Below are 15,050 nucleotides of genomic sequence, written 5' to 3'. Positions count from 1 at the left end.
GAATTTCAGCGTCATTATGAGTATTGTACCACATCAAATAGCTTATTGTATGGAAATCAAGGGAGGCGCAAAGCACCCCTTCCTTTTTTGGGGATGGTTTCTCTGTTTGCAACTTTAACATGGGGACTGAAAATTCGTTTCTCGGCTTCCACTGATATATTGTATATAATGTAAATATATACACACTTTATACCCTTTAATATATATGTTTATACTGTTCGGACCCAAGAGCTCTTAAATCATTCAGCATTATACGTGCTCTGGTTATAACTTTTACCGCGTTCAGACACAATCGCGCAACTTGCATTTATATAGGTATATAGGTTCATTTTAGTCTGATCTTCTGACTCTCTGGGCGAGCAAGACAAGCTATGCACACTTGCCTTTGAGCTGTCGCACCTGGTTTTGAATCTCGACCCAGTTCCAAAGTCACCGAGGTATTCCATGTGCAGAGTGAGACGTCAATGTGTGTGCCATGGATGCTAAGTTGGGTGTTTGGGTGTACAGTCTGCCAGCACTGGTTGTTGGAGGACAGTAAATATCCCAAGGTGTTTTCACAATGAGTGGGTGTGTTTTCGCTGGCAACCTGAATAAATTATAAATTCCTACCATCTTCACTTGAACATCAGGCCTGACCGATCGGTTCGTGAAAGGCTCGGGCCAAAAACGTTTTCCAGCCAATCCCACAAAAATTGGGCATAATTGTGGCCATTATACAAGTACAGTACGGTGGTAGTAGTAGTAGTAGTAGTAGTAGTAGTAGTAGTAGTAGTAGTAGCAGTAGTAGTAGTAGCAGCAGTATCATCAGTAGTAGCAGTAGTAGTAGTAGTAGTAGTAGCAGCAGTAGCAGCAGTAGGAGTAGTAGTAGTAGCAGCAGTAGTAGTAGTAGTAGTAGTAGTAGTAGTAGTAGTAGCAGCAGTAGTAGTAGTAGTAGTAGTAGTAGTAGTAGTAGTAGTAGTAGTAGTAGTAGCAGCAGCAGTAGTAGTAGTAGTAGTAGTAGTAGTAGTAGTAGTAGTAGTAGTAGTAGTAGTAGTAGTAGTCTGACTCTCCATATTCAGCTTTTGAGTTTGTTGGTGTGTGTATGTGTTTGTGTTTTGTTTGACTTCTATGTACTCCTAACCCACTGGACGAGGTGTGTACGAGAAGGATTTAGGCGGTAAAAATAATTAATCAACCCGGGGGTTCAGAGTGGGGATAGGACCCCAATTCTCTCCATGTAAATGAGAATCACGTCGCATCACTCCCAGTGGGAACCGGTATAACAAGGTATAATACGCCAATTCTGTGGGAATGGGGAAACTATCCCAACCGTAAGGACTGGTTCTTCGCCAACAACAAAAACTCTGAATATACACTCACGAGCTCATAAAGTTGAGGTTGAGTCAATCAAAATAAAATTTACACAAATTATTTGTGTTCACGATTCATTATTCATATCATGAGCTATGATCAGTCCAGAGAGTTTTGCCAAAAAAGATTCTTGGCTAGTGATTCTTGGCATCGGGTTGCCAATCCGATGCAGGATGTTCCATCGAGAGTGCAGGAATTTGTAATTTGTTCATGGTGCTGGCGATAGCTCACCAACTCTCAGCGAAGGACACCGTGGGATCTTTATGGTAGGCAGAGAAATAGGGATGTGACTCCTTCTTCAGGAGCTTGTGAATTTCAGAATATGTCTTGCCTGCTTGACGAAGACAAGCAATTCGAGTTTTAAATATCCTCATCAGCATGGAACTTCTCTTTCTTTGAAGGCATTTCCAAATTGAAACACAAAAAACATGACCTACACTAACTGTACAAGTCATAAATGACAGAAATTTAGGCACTACATCTGTACTAAACAGTCAAAAAAACATAACAACACCCTAAAAATGCATTGCAGATCTTTAAAAGTATACTTATAACAGTAATTTATTTTTGTGACACAGAACAACTCAAAAGTCTTAACTTCCTTTTTTATGTGTAAAATTTTTATCTGCTGGTGGTGCGGGGCTCCACGTACTTGAATATATACTGCGCATCTCTGGCTCCAAATTTGAAAAATAAACATCTTGGCTCATTTTTTTGCCCTGGATCACTAATCCTCAAAATAATCAAATTATTTCGAACAAACTGATCAGGCATTCACAAAACAACGAAGATCCGAGACCAAAGGCCTACGCACATATATAGTGCCTATATAGAAAGTCTACACCCCCTTTCAAATTTTTCACCTTTTGTTGCCTTACAACAGTGGTTCTTAACCTTTTTAAAGGTGCCAAACCCTAACGAAACCCACCGAACACTCGCGGAAGCCCTCAAATTTGACCAAAAAAATAAGAAGAATTGCATCTTAATGCGTTTTCTGTTCTTCTTTTCGGGAGGCGATCTGGGAAATGCGTGGTTTTGTTTTGGCAAGGGCCACCCTCAAATCATTTTCGCATGCAAGCCTGCTCCTTTTCTTTGTTTTAATGTCCACCAGTTTCGAAAACGCATGCTCGCAGAGATACGTTGTAACGTTTTGGCGGCACCAAAACGTTGAGAGCGTTGTTTGCCGAAGAGTTGTTGTTGAGTCTGGCTCTGCTGAAGTTCGATGAGGTCGTCGAGGTATTGGTCGTTGACATCTGCCGTTGCAACGTCGAAAGTAAACGGCTGCCGCACCCATGCTGGGTATTGCTCTTGGTAGGGGAAGTAGCCGTCGAATGAATTTCCCAGCTCATCCAATTGCGTGGCAATCGCTTGCTTCAGCTCCCCCGGTACAGCAGTGCTTCCAACTTCAGACTCATCTTCGATCCCACTCACGCACTCGTCCAGTAGCGAAAAGTTCGCGAAGTTGTCGTTCTCTGTTCGCCGCCTCCACAACGGTAACTTCTTTCGGAAAGCGCTCAGCTTTTCTTCAGATTCGATGACATTCACTCCACCGCCCTGCATCTGGCAATTGAGATGATTGAGTGCGTCGAAGATGTCAGCCAAGTACGCCAAGGCGAGGATGAACTCTGAGTCTTGGAAGTGTGTTGCATGGCAATGCTGGTGTTCTCGCAAAAACAGGGCTAATTCTACACGCAAGGCAAAAACACGGCTCACTACCTTCCCTCGTGATAACCATCGAACGTTAGAGTGGTAGAGAAGGACTTCGAATTCAGAGCCGATTTCATTGCACAGCTCTTTGAAGATGCGATGATTCAGAGCAAGGCTTCGCACGTAATTCACAGTTTCAATGACGATTTTCAGAACATTGGCCAGTTTTGGAGGCAGGGTTCTTGATGCCAGCGCGTGTCTGTGCAGGACGCAGTGTGTGACGATGATGTGTGGTGTATCGGCCTTCACCAGCGCTCCAAAACCGGAGTTGCATCCCAGCATGGCTGGAGCTCCATCCGAGCAAACTGCAGACACCATGTTCCACGAGAGGCCGTTGCTTCTGAAGAAGTCGTCCACAAGCTTCTTCACGTCAGCTGCCTTCGTCGTTGTTGTGAGAGGCTTGCAGAACAGAAAGTCTTTTTTGATCTCGTCTCCTTTGACATAACGCACAAATAATATGAGCTGGCTCAAATTCGAAACGTCGGTGGTCTCGTCGAGTTGAAGGCTGAATTTCGTCGGGCTCGCGACTAAATCTGCAACTACCTGGGTGAGGATGACGTCGCTCATGTCGTAGATTCTGCATCTGATGGTGTCTTTTGAGAGTGGAACGACAGACAACTTGTTTTCAGCAGCTTTTCTCAGCATGACGTTGGCCATCTTCAACGCGGCCGGTTTGAAGAGTGTCTCGCCAATGGTGTGCGGTTTGCCCTGCTTTGCGATCAGGTACGCAACTTCTTACGACGCGGTGAGCATCGGTTTGTCAATTGGAACGAAGCCGAGAGTGGGAAAGGTAGCACTTGTGTCGAATCGGACTCTCTTTTTACAAAATAACAAATAACATTTCCATTCGTTCGTAACATACAAAATACAAATAACATTTGCATTCGTTCGTAACATACATAGCAAAATAATAATAATATTAATAATAAGCATAATTACACATAGATTCAAAATTGATACAAAACTTTAAAAAAAACAAAAAACAAATTGCAATGTGTTTCGGAGGACCTCCGCCGAACCCCTGAGACTGGCTCACTGAACCCCTGGGGTTTGGTCAAACCCAAGTTAAGAACCACGGCCTTACAGCATAGAATTAAAATGCATTAAATCAGACTTTTCCACCTTTATTTACGCATCGTAACCCACAACTTCCAAGTGAAAAACAAATTCTACAAATGTCAGAAAATTAATTAAAAATACAAAACTAGCATATGTTGGTTGCATAAGTGTCCACGCCCCTAATAATAGCAATTGTAAATTAGCTCAGGTGTAACCAATCACTTTCAAAATCACACACCAAGTTAGTTGGCCTCCACCTGTGTAAAATCGTCATGATTCTGATTATTTCAGAACAAAATCAGCTGTTCCTGTAGGTTTCCTCTGCTGGGTAGTGCATTTCACAGCAAAGACTCAACCATGAGCAACAATGAGCTTTCAAAAGACATCTGGGATAAAGTTGTGGAAAGGCACAGATCTTGCCACTCTACGATGGATGGGTCGGATGGATGGGATGGATGGATGGGTGGATGGGTGGATGGGTGGATGGATGGGTCGGATGGATCGGATGGGTATGAAAATATTTCAAAGGCTTTGAATATCCCTTGGAACACAGTCAAGACAATCAGTAAGAAGTGGGAGGCGTATGGTAGGTACCACCAAGACCCTGCCTAGATCAGGCCGTCCCTCCAAACTGGATGACAAAGTGAAGAGACTGATCAGAGAGGCCAACAGGAGGCCAATGGCAACTTTGAAAGAGCTACAGGCCTTTATGGCAAAGACTGGCCACTGTGTACACGTGACAACAATATTCCAAGCACTCCACAAGTCTGGCCTATACGGTAGAGTGGCAAGAAGGAAGCCATTACTCAAAAAGCTCACCTTGAGAGTCCCATTTGAGGTATGCAAAAACCATTCTGGAGATACTGAAGCCATGCGGAAAAAGGTTGTATGGGCTGACGAAACCGAGATGGAACTTTTTGGCCTAAATGCAAACCATTATGTTTGGCACAAACACAACACAGCACATCACCCAAAGAACACCATCCCTACTGTGAAGCATGGTGGTGGCAGCATCATGTTATGGGGATGTTTCTGATCAGCAGGGACTGGGGCACTTGTCAGGATAGAAGGTGAAATGGATGGAGCAAAATACAGAAAAATCCTAAAGGAAAACCTGCTACTCTCCGCAAGAAAGCTGAATTGGGACGGAATTTCACCTTTCAGCATGACAACGACCCGAAGCACACAGCCAAAGCTACACTGGAGTGGCTAAGGAACAAAAAGATAAATGTCCTTGAGTGGTCCTGTCAGAGCCCCGACCTCAATCCAATCGAAAATCTGTGGCATGATTTGAATATTACTGTCCATCAACGCTCCCCACGCAACTTGACTAAGCTTGAACAGTTTTGTGCAGAAGAATGGGTAAATATTGCCCAAACAAGGTGTGCAAAGTTGGTAGAGACCTATCCCAACTGACTCACAGCTGTAATTTCTGTCAAAGGTGCTTCCACCAAGTATTAACTCAGGGGGGTGGACACTTATCCAACCAAGATATTCTAGTTTTGTATTTTTAATTAATTTTCTGAAATTTGTAGAATTTGTTTTTCACTTGGAAGTTGTGGGTTATGATGTGTAAATAAAGGTGGAAAAGTCTATTCAATGCAATTATTTATTTCCAGGCTTTGAGGCAACAAAAGGTGAAAATTTTGAAAAAGGGTGAAGAATTTCTAGAGGCACAGTTTATGTGCAGTCATGGCCAAAAATATTGGCACCCTTGCACTTTTTTCAAATAACTCACAATTTTCTCGAAAAATGAGTTGAAATTGACAAATGTATTTGGTCTCCACAATTCTTTATTTCACTGTTAATATTACAGAACCTTTGTTTTTGATTCAGAACTTAATATATCCTTTTAAATCAGAAAATAAAAAGAAATGGCATAGACAAAATTATTGACACCCTACACTGAATATTTAGTTGCACAAAATAGCCTTTGGAGAAAAGGAAGTTGTGGGTAGTAGCCTTTAAGATAAATAGTAGCCTTTGGACAAAATAACTGCATTCAAGCGTTTCCCATAGCCAAGAATGAGCTTCCTACACCTCTCAAGAATGAGCCCACCCTTCTTGAGCAAACTGCTCCAGTTCTCCCAGATTTGAAGGGTGCCTTCTACCAACTGCTGTTTTCAGATCTCCCAACAGGTGTTCAATGGGATTTAGATCAGGACTCATTGCTTGCCACTTCAGAACAGTCCAGCATTTGTCTTGAACAATTCCTGGGTGCATTTTCAAGTGTGTTTGGGGTCATTGTCCTGCTACAAGACCCATGACCTTCGATGGAGACCCAGCTTTCTGAACATTGCGCTCCAAAGTGCCTTGGTAATCTCCCGATTTCATGATGCCATGCACACATTCATGGCACCCAGGGCCAAAGGCAGCACAGCAACCCCAAAACATCACTGAACCTCCTCCATGTTTGACTGTAGGGAAGGTGTTCTTTTATGTGAAGGCTTCATTTTGATTTCTGTAAACATAGAGATGATGTGCTTTACCAAAAAGCTCTAATTTGGTCTTTAGCTGTCCACATCAATTCTCCCAGAAGGATTTTGGCTTGTTCAGGTGTGTCAGTCAGGCTTTCTTATGTCTCTCTCTCAGCAGTGGGGTCCTCCTGGGTCTCCTACCATGGAACCCCGTTGCATTGAGTTGGCGACGGATGGTGCGAGTTGAAACTGTCGTATGTTGTGTCTGAATGTCAGCTTGAATCTGTTTGGCAGTTGCTCGAGGTGCTTCCTCCACCATTCGAACAATCCTTCACTGCAATCTTTAATCAGGTTTTCTCTTATGGTCACATCCAGGGAGGTTGGCTACAGTGCCATGGGCCTTAAACGTCCTGATAACATTGCATACATTGGACACAGGAACATCAAGGTCTCTGGAGATGGACTTGTAGCCTTGAGATTGTCCATACTTAGCTACAATCTTGTGTCTGACCTCCTGAGACAATTCTCTGGTTTTCTTTCTTATCTCCATGCTCATTGCGGTACATACAGTGACACAAAACAGCAGAATGACTCCTTTTCTCTGTTCAAACTAGTTGAATGAGTGATTTTTATATTGCACCATAGGTGAGTTCAATTCCAAAGTAAAAGCGAATCACCTGCTTGAAATCTAATTATTTCAACAACTTCTAAAAGGTGCCAATAATATTGTCTGGGCCATTTTAGAATTTCTGTGTGGAATAAGCTAAGATTTAAGTCCAGAAACCCTGGGCACATTTTGAAGAACAATCCCTGCAACAAACAACTAAGTTTATTATTGTTCGTTGGTGCAAAACAAAACATGATTTCTCATAAATGGATGTGACCGCTTCAACACACACATGCATCAAGTCATACGCAACAGGGTGAGGTGTGTCACGTGATATGGATCAGGGTGAGATTCGCTCACTGTGCTGCACGTGTTTGTCTTTGCATTAGTTCAGTTCATTGTGAATTAGACGCCCTTAGGATACCCTTAGCATATCGTGAGACAGAAAATTTGCGCTGTACGCTTGTATTCTGTATCTGGAAATTCGGCTGAAGTTCACAGACAACTCGTCAAAGAATGTGGCGCCGATGCAATTGATAGAAGAACCATCGGCAGAATAAACAAGCAGTTTGATGAAACTGGCAGCATGCTTCCAAAACAGTCACCAGGTAGGCCTCGTACTGTTCGAACTGAGGAAAGCAGAGTGGTCATTCAACAACAACTCTACAGTAACACACCATTATCAACTCGTCGTTTATCAGATGTCACCAACATAAGCTGATCATCGATTTGAAGAATACTAAAAGACCTTAATGCGAAACCATACATACCCAGATTAATTCACCAACTATCTGAAGATTTTGACAGGCACGTTGAGGCATGTGAAACGTTGCTTGGTTTAATGGATATGGACAATGATTTGCAGAATGGGATTTGTGGACAGATGAATCCAAGTTTACTTTATCTGGTTCTGTGAATCGTCATAACAGCGTGATACGGGCAGTAGACAACCCACGATTTACTGTTGAGCACAACGTCCAGTACCCAGCTAGTGTGTCCGTCTGGGCAGGCATTTCTTCTGGAGGCATTGTTGGACCAATATTTTTTGAAGAAAATGTGAATAGTGCAAATTACCATCTAATGTTGGAGCAGCATGTATTTCCACTCAATGATGGCCAAATGTGGTTCATGCATGATGGTGCGCCTGCTCATTATGCTGCCAGTGTACGCCAGGCCCTTGATTTTAACTTTACAGACAAATGGATTGGCCGTCGTGGTCCGGTTGAATGGCCGCCGCGGTCTTGTGATTTAACACACCCTGTGATTTCTTCCTTTGTGGTTTCTTCAAACACAAAGTGTATGCGAGGAATCCTACAACCCTTAGAGACTTGAAGCAATTCATCCGTAATGAGACTGCTGCCTTAACGACTGAAACATGCAGAACTGTGTGTCAGAGTGTTTCGTCACGGCTACAGCTGTGCATAGACAATGAAGGAAAGCAGTTTGAACATTTGAACTGATCTGTTTCATGTATATTAGACTGATTGGACTGTTTAACGAGTAATCATGTTTTGTTTTGCACCAAAGAACAATAATAAACTTAGTTGTTTGTTGCAGGTATCGTTCTTAAAAATGTGCCCAGGGTTTCTGAACCACCATATATATATATATATATATATATATATATATATATATATATATATATATATATATATATATATATATATATATATATATGTATATATATATATAGATAGATATATAGATATATATATATATATATATATAGATATATATATATATATATATATATATATATATATAGATATATATATATATATATATATAGATATATATATATATATATATAGATATATATATATATATATATATATATATATATATATATATATATATATATATATATATATATATATATATATATATATATAGATAGATAGATATATAGATATAGATATATAAATATATAATCAATTTTGAGATGTGATGCAAAGTACCAAGTTCTTTTGCATTACACGTCAGATTTACTTTTCTACGTCAAATTTACATGCTCCAAATAAATACATCTTTGAGTCCACCAAGAATACTCAAGCACGAACTCACTCACACAGGTGAGTTGTCCTCGTTTATACACTGCAAAGCTAGAGGCTTCCAGATCACTGATCATAAGTTTGATAAACAACCTTGGCTATTTAACCAGGTACCATAATGGGTTTAGTTTTATCCCAAAAAAATCTCCTTTTTATGAGTCATAAAAGGACTAAATGTGAAAATCTGTGATTGGGTGGGGTTGTTGATGGCTATAGAGATGGGGATTGGGGAAGATTAAAGGCATGGGGGACTTGGAGCCTGTTGCATAAAGTGAAAGTTGGTCTTATTAGTTTACTACCTGACACAGGTACGAACCAGAACAGCACTCGGTAGAGAGCAAACCTCCACCAGGCTGAACAGTTTACGTTTTGTATCCCACTAATAGGCCGGATCTGGATTCGGACCTGAACCAAAATATAATAGGCTTGTTTTTGTCGTCAAACCAACTCAACCACCAGGTTTTGTCATAACTCGTCCACAATTTTTTGAACCATCGTGCTATATATAGGTTTTGACTCCATCTCTCAATGGTGAAGAATCACTTATTAAATAAAAAAAATTCTCGGATCCGGATTCAGATCTTCATAAAAATCTAATCAATTCTTCGTTGTCACACACATGACCTGTTCACCACGTTCCATCAGAATCCGTCCATAACTTTTTGAGAAATTGTGTTATGTGTCGGTTTTGGCCCTATATCCTAATGGTGAAGAATCACTCAAAAATTCCAGTATCCAGATCCGGATCTTGACTAAAATCGAATCAATTCTTCCTTGTCACACACACGACCTGTCCACCACGTTTTATTCAAATCCGTCCATAACGTTTTGAGATATTGTGTTATATGTCGGTTTTACCCCGATATCCTAATGGTGAAGAATCACTCAAAAATTCCAGTATCCAGATCCGGATCTTCACTAAAATCGAATCAATTCTTCATTGTCACACACATGACCTGTCCACCACGTTTCATCTGAATCCGTCCATAACTTTTTGAGATATTGTGTTATATGTCGGTTTTGTCCCTATATCCTAATGGTGAAGAATCACTCAAAAATTCCAGTGTCCAGATCTGGATCTTCACTAAAATCGAATCAATTCTTCCTTGTTATACACACGACCTGTCCACCACGTTTCATCCGAATCCGTCCTAACTTTTTGAGATATTGTGTTATATGTCGGTTTTGTCCCTATATCCTAATGGTGAAGAATCACTCAAAAATTCCAGTATCCAGATCTGGATCTTCACCAAAATCTAATCAATTCTTCCTTGTCACACACAAGACCTGTCCACCACGTTTCATCCGAATCCGTCCTAACCTTTTTGAGATATTGTGTTATATGTCGGTTTTGTCCCTAAATCCTTATGGTGAAGAATCACACAAAAATTCCAGTATCCAGATCCGGATCTTCACTAAAATCGAATCAACTCTTCCTTGTCACACACGAGACCTGTCCACCACGTTTCATCCGAATCCGTCCTAACCTTTTTGAGATATTGTGTTATATGTCGGTTTTGTCCCTATATCCAAATGGTGAAGAATCACTCAAAAATTCCAGTATCCAGATCTGCATCTTCACCAAAATCGAAACCATTCTTCCTTGTCATACAGAAGACCTGTCCACCACGTTTCATCCGAATCCATCCATAACGTTTTGAGATATTGTGTTATATGTCGATTTTGTCCCTAAATCCTAATTGTGAAGAATCACTCAAAAATTCCAGTATCCAGATCTGGATCTTCACTAAAATCGAATCAATTCTTCCTTGTCACACACACGACCTGTCCACCACGTTTTATTCAAATCCGTCCATAACTCTTTGAGATATTGTGTTATATGTCGGTTTTGGCCCTTTTTCCTAATGGTGAAGAATCACTCAAAAATTCCAGTTTCCAGATCCGGATCTTCACTAAAACCGAATCAACTCTTCCTTGTCACATACACGACCTGTCCATCACGTTTCATCCGAATCCGTCCATAACCTTTTGAGATATTGTGTTATATGTCGGTTTTGTCCCTAAATCCTAATGGTGAAGAATCACTCAAAAATTCCAGTATCCAGATCTGGATCTTCACTAAAATCGAATCAATTCTTCCTTGTCACACACACGACCTGTCCACCACGTTTTATTCAAATCCGTCCATAACTATTTGAGATATTGTGTTGTATGTCGGTTTTGGCCCTATATCCTAATGGTGAAGAATCACTCAAAAATTCCAGTATCCAGATCCGGATCTTCACCAAAATCTAATCCATTCTTCCTTGTCATACAAAAAACCTGTCCAACACGTTTCATCCGAATCCGTCCATAACTTTTTGAGATATTGTGTTTCATGTCGGTTTTGTCCCTAAATCCTTATGGTGAAGAATCACTCAAAAATTCCAGTATCCAGATCCGGATCTTCACTAAAATCGAATGAATTCTTCCTTGTCACACACGAGACCTGTCCACCACGTTTCATCCGAATCCGTCCATAACTTTTTGAGATATTGTGTTATATGTCGATTTTGTCCCTAAATCCTAATGGTGAAGAATCACTCAAAAATTCCAGTATCCAGATCTGGATCTTCACTAAAATCGAATCAATTCTTCCTTGTCACACACACGACCTGTCCACCACGTTTTTTCAAATCCGTCCATAACTCTTCGAGATATTGTGTTATATGTCGGTTTTGGCCCTTTTTCCTAATGGTGAAGAATCACTCAAAAATTCCAGTATCCAGATCTGGATCTTCACTAAAATCGAATCAATTCTTCCTTGTCACACACACGACCTGTCCACCACGTTTTTTCAAATCCGTCCATAACTCTTCGAGATATTGTGTTATATGTCGGTTTTGTCCCTAAATCCTAATGGTGAAGAATCACTCAAAAATTCCAGTATCCAGATCTGGATCTTCACTAAAATCGAATCAATTCTTCCTTGTCACACACACGACCTGTCCACCACGTTTTTTCAAATCCGTCCATAACTTTTTGAGATATTGTGTTATATGTCGGTTTTGGCCCTATATCCTAATGGTGAAGAATCACTCAAAAATTCCAGTATCCAGATCCGGATCTTCACTAAAACCGAATCAACTCTTCCTTGTCACATACACGACCTGTCCATCACATTTCATCCGAATCCGTCCATAACTTTTTGAGATATTGTGTTATATGTCGGTTTTGTCCCTATATCCTAATGGTGAAGAATCACTCAAAAATTCCAGTATCCAGATCCGGATCTTCACTAAAACCGAATCAACTCTTCCTTGTCATACACAAGACCTGTCCATCACGTTTCATCCGAATCCGTCCATAACTTTTTGAGATATCCTCTTCACTGACAAACAGAAATACATGGGAGAAAAGGTAGTTGTCGCCATGGCTGCGGCGCAGAGTCCATTCACCCTTGGTGCTTTAGGTAAACATCGGAGTCAATATCTACAAAATGTGCCGTTATTTAAACTTCCTGCTCGGATTTTGAAACTTTCATTCCGTTAATAGGCTAATTGGGTTCAACTCAGATGAATAGCCCAACTGGTTCAATCATCTCTCGGGCCCTGGATTATAAACAGCCCAGACTGCGTATTCATTTGCAATAGGTAAAGGTAAAACGCAAGCTCGCTCTTCCTTTGTGAGCACAGTTTTTTTTTCTTTATAACAGATAGATACTCCATTTGCATCCCTTCCATGAAGGCTAAACGGGTCAACAACTCGAATGCAATCCATTGGTGTTCTGTGGCATCATTCAAGACGGCCAGGGTGTCGTCAAGTTAACAATAATTGTACTCGGACCCTCTGGATTAGATATTTTGCAGGTTTGGTGACATTCGATCATGTTTGCCTAGGGGTCTCACTAGTCCACTTGGTTTGTTTGTATTAGGTGCCATACGGTGAGCATGTATGTAAAATTGGGATTTCACGAATTGCTATGAAGGTATAAAAATATAGCATCGTGGATCATCCAATTGAATTGCAATGGCGTCACCACGTGGTCCGTTACTGAGGCGACCTTTGGAAGAGGCAGCGGCTATGGCGACCGACCGTGTACCTGGAAGAGACGAGCGGTTGTCACGCGGCGCAGCAAAGTCCAGGTAACGGCCAAAGCCAGAAGGGGCACCAACGCGGCACCGTCGAGCTCGGCCTCCCGCAGCGCCCGCCACGCCCGGGCCACACCGCAGTCCGTGCAGTCTCGCCATGCCCGGGTCCAGGCCGCGGAGCCCCGCACCACCAGCTCGACGTAGCCCTGCACCGCGGCCGCGGGCGGTCCGGCATTCGGTGTCGCCATGGCTGCGGCGCAGAGTCACAAGATCTGACGGACGGGGAAAGGGGAAAAGGAGGAAGGGAGGTGCGGGGTGGGAACTAGGGAGGATGTGAACGATGCATGTATGGAATCATGGAAAGATGATATGGGGGATGGGATCGGATACACGAGGCCCATGAGGAAGGACGGGCTGGAATTGGGAAACGAAGCTCGAAGTCGCTGTGACCTGGCAATATGGCAAGCATCCTGAATAAGACAAACATCAAATCATGGGAATGCCAAATTGCAGGAATGCCAAGCAGCACTACCTCCATATTCCAAAAAATTAAACATCAAATCATGGGAATGCCAAATTGCAGGAATGCTAAGCAGCCCGACCTCCATATTCCAAAAAATTAAACATCAAATCATGGGAATGCCAAATTGCAGGAATTCCAAAATGCAGGAATGCTAAGCAGTCCGACCTCCATATTCCAAAAAATTAAACATCAACTCATGGGAATGCCAAATTGCAGGAATTCCAAAATGCAGGAATGCTAAGCAGCCCGACCTCCATATTCCAAAAAATTAAACATCAAATCATGGGAATGCCAAATTGCAGGAATTCCAAAATGCAGGAATGCTAAGCATCCCGACCTCCATATTCCAAAAAATTAAACATCAAATCATGGGAATGCCAAATTGCAGGAATTCCAAAATGCAGGAATGCTAAGCAGCCCGACCTCCATATTCCAAAAAATTAAACATCAAATCATGGGAATGCCAAATTGCAGGAATTCCAAAATGCAGGAATGCTAAGCAGCCCGACCTCCATATTCCAAAAAATTAAACATCAAATCATGGGAATGCCAAATTGCAGGAATTCCAAAATGCAGGAAATCTAAGCAGCCCGACCTCCATATTCCAAAAAATTAAACATCAAATCATGGGAATGCCAAATTGTAGGAATTCCAAAATGCAGGAATGCTAAGCAGCCCGACCTCCATATTCCAAAAAATTAAACATCAAATCATGGGAATGCCAAATTGCAGGAATTCCAAAATGTAGAAATGCTAAGCAGCCCGACCTCCATATTCCAAAAAATTAAACATCAAATCATGGGAATGCCAAATTGCAGGAATTCCAAAATGCAGGAATGCTAAGCAGCCCGACCTCCATATTCAAAAAAATTGAACATCAAATCATGGGAATGCCAAATTGCAGGAATTCCAAAATGCAGGAATGCCAAGCAGCCCGATCTCCATATTCCAAAAAATTAAATCTTGTAAATAGCAAAACAGAGGGAATTCTGAAGTGCACAGTCATGAATTGCATGAGAAATTCCGAATCAGGCAATATGTTAAATGGTGGCAATTGTGGGAATGAGAAATTGTACAATTAGACACGTGATGCAGACATTTCCAATAGGTTGTGGGAATCACAAATTGCGCAAATGCACACAAGGGAATTGTGGGTTTAATTAAAAGCTCAATGACAAATTGCGGAATTCCAAATTAATGCACAAATTTATGACTGGAATTGAAGAATTCCAGTCAGAATCCCTCCCCCATATGAACTTTGTCTGCGCCCTATATAGTCTACAGGATTATCTGTACTGCACTGAT

The 15,050-nt window shown here is 41.4% G+C and overlaps 1 protein-coding gene across 1 annotated transcript in view; it reads right to left on the bottom strand.

Annotated features, from left to right (window-relative positions):
• LOC137422512 (ceramide synthase 1-like) overlaps positions 1 to 13,513 on the bottom strand; it is a 47,742-nt gene extending 34,229 nt beyond the window's left edge. The window contains exon 1 of the mRNA XM_068109247.2: positions 13,234 to 13,513. Coding sequence (XP_067965348.1) covers positions 13,234 to 13,470 — 237 coding nt within the window. The 5' untranslated portion in view covers positions 13,471 to 13,513. The remainder of the gene's footprint in view (positions 1 to 13,233) is intronic.
• Positions 13,514 to 15,050: the final 1,537 nt, after the last annotated feature.

Source organism: Myxine glutinosa, chromosome 2 (genome assembly GCF_964187855.1).
Source record: "Myxine glutinosa chromosome 2, kmMyxGlut1.1, whole genome shotgun sequence".
Classification (NCBI taxonomy): Eukaryota; Metazoa; Chordata; class Myxini; order Myxiniformes; family Myxinidae; genus Myxine; species Myxine glutinosa.
This window is presented reverse-complemented; position numbering and strand designations above follow the sequence as displayed.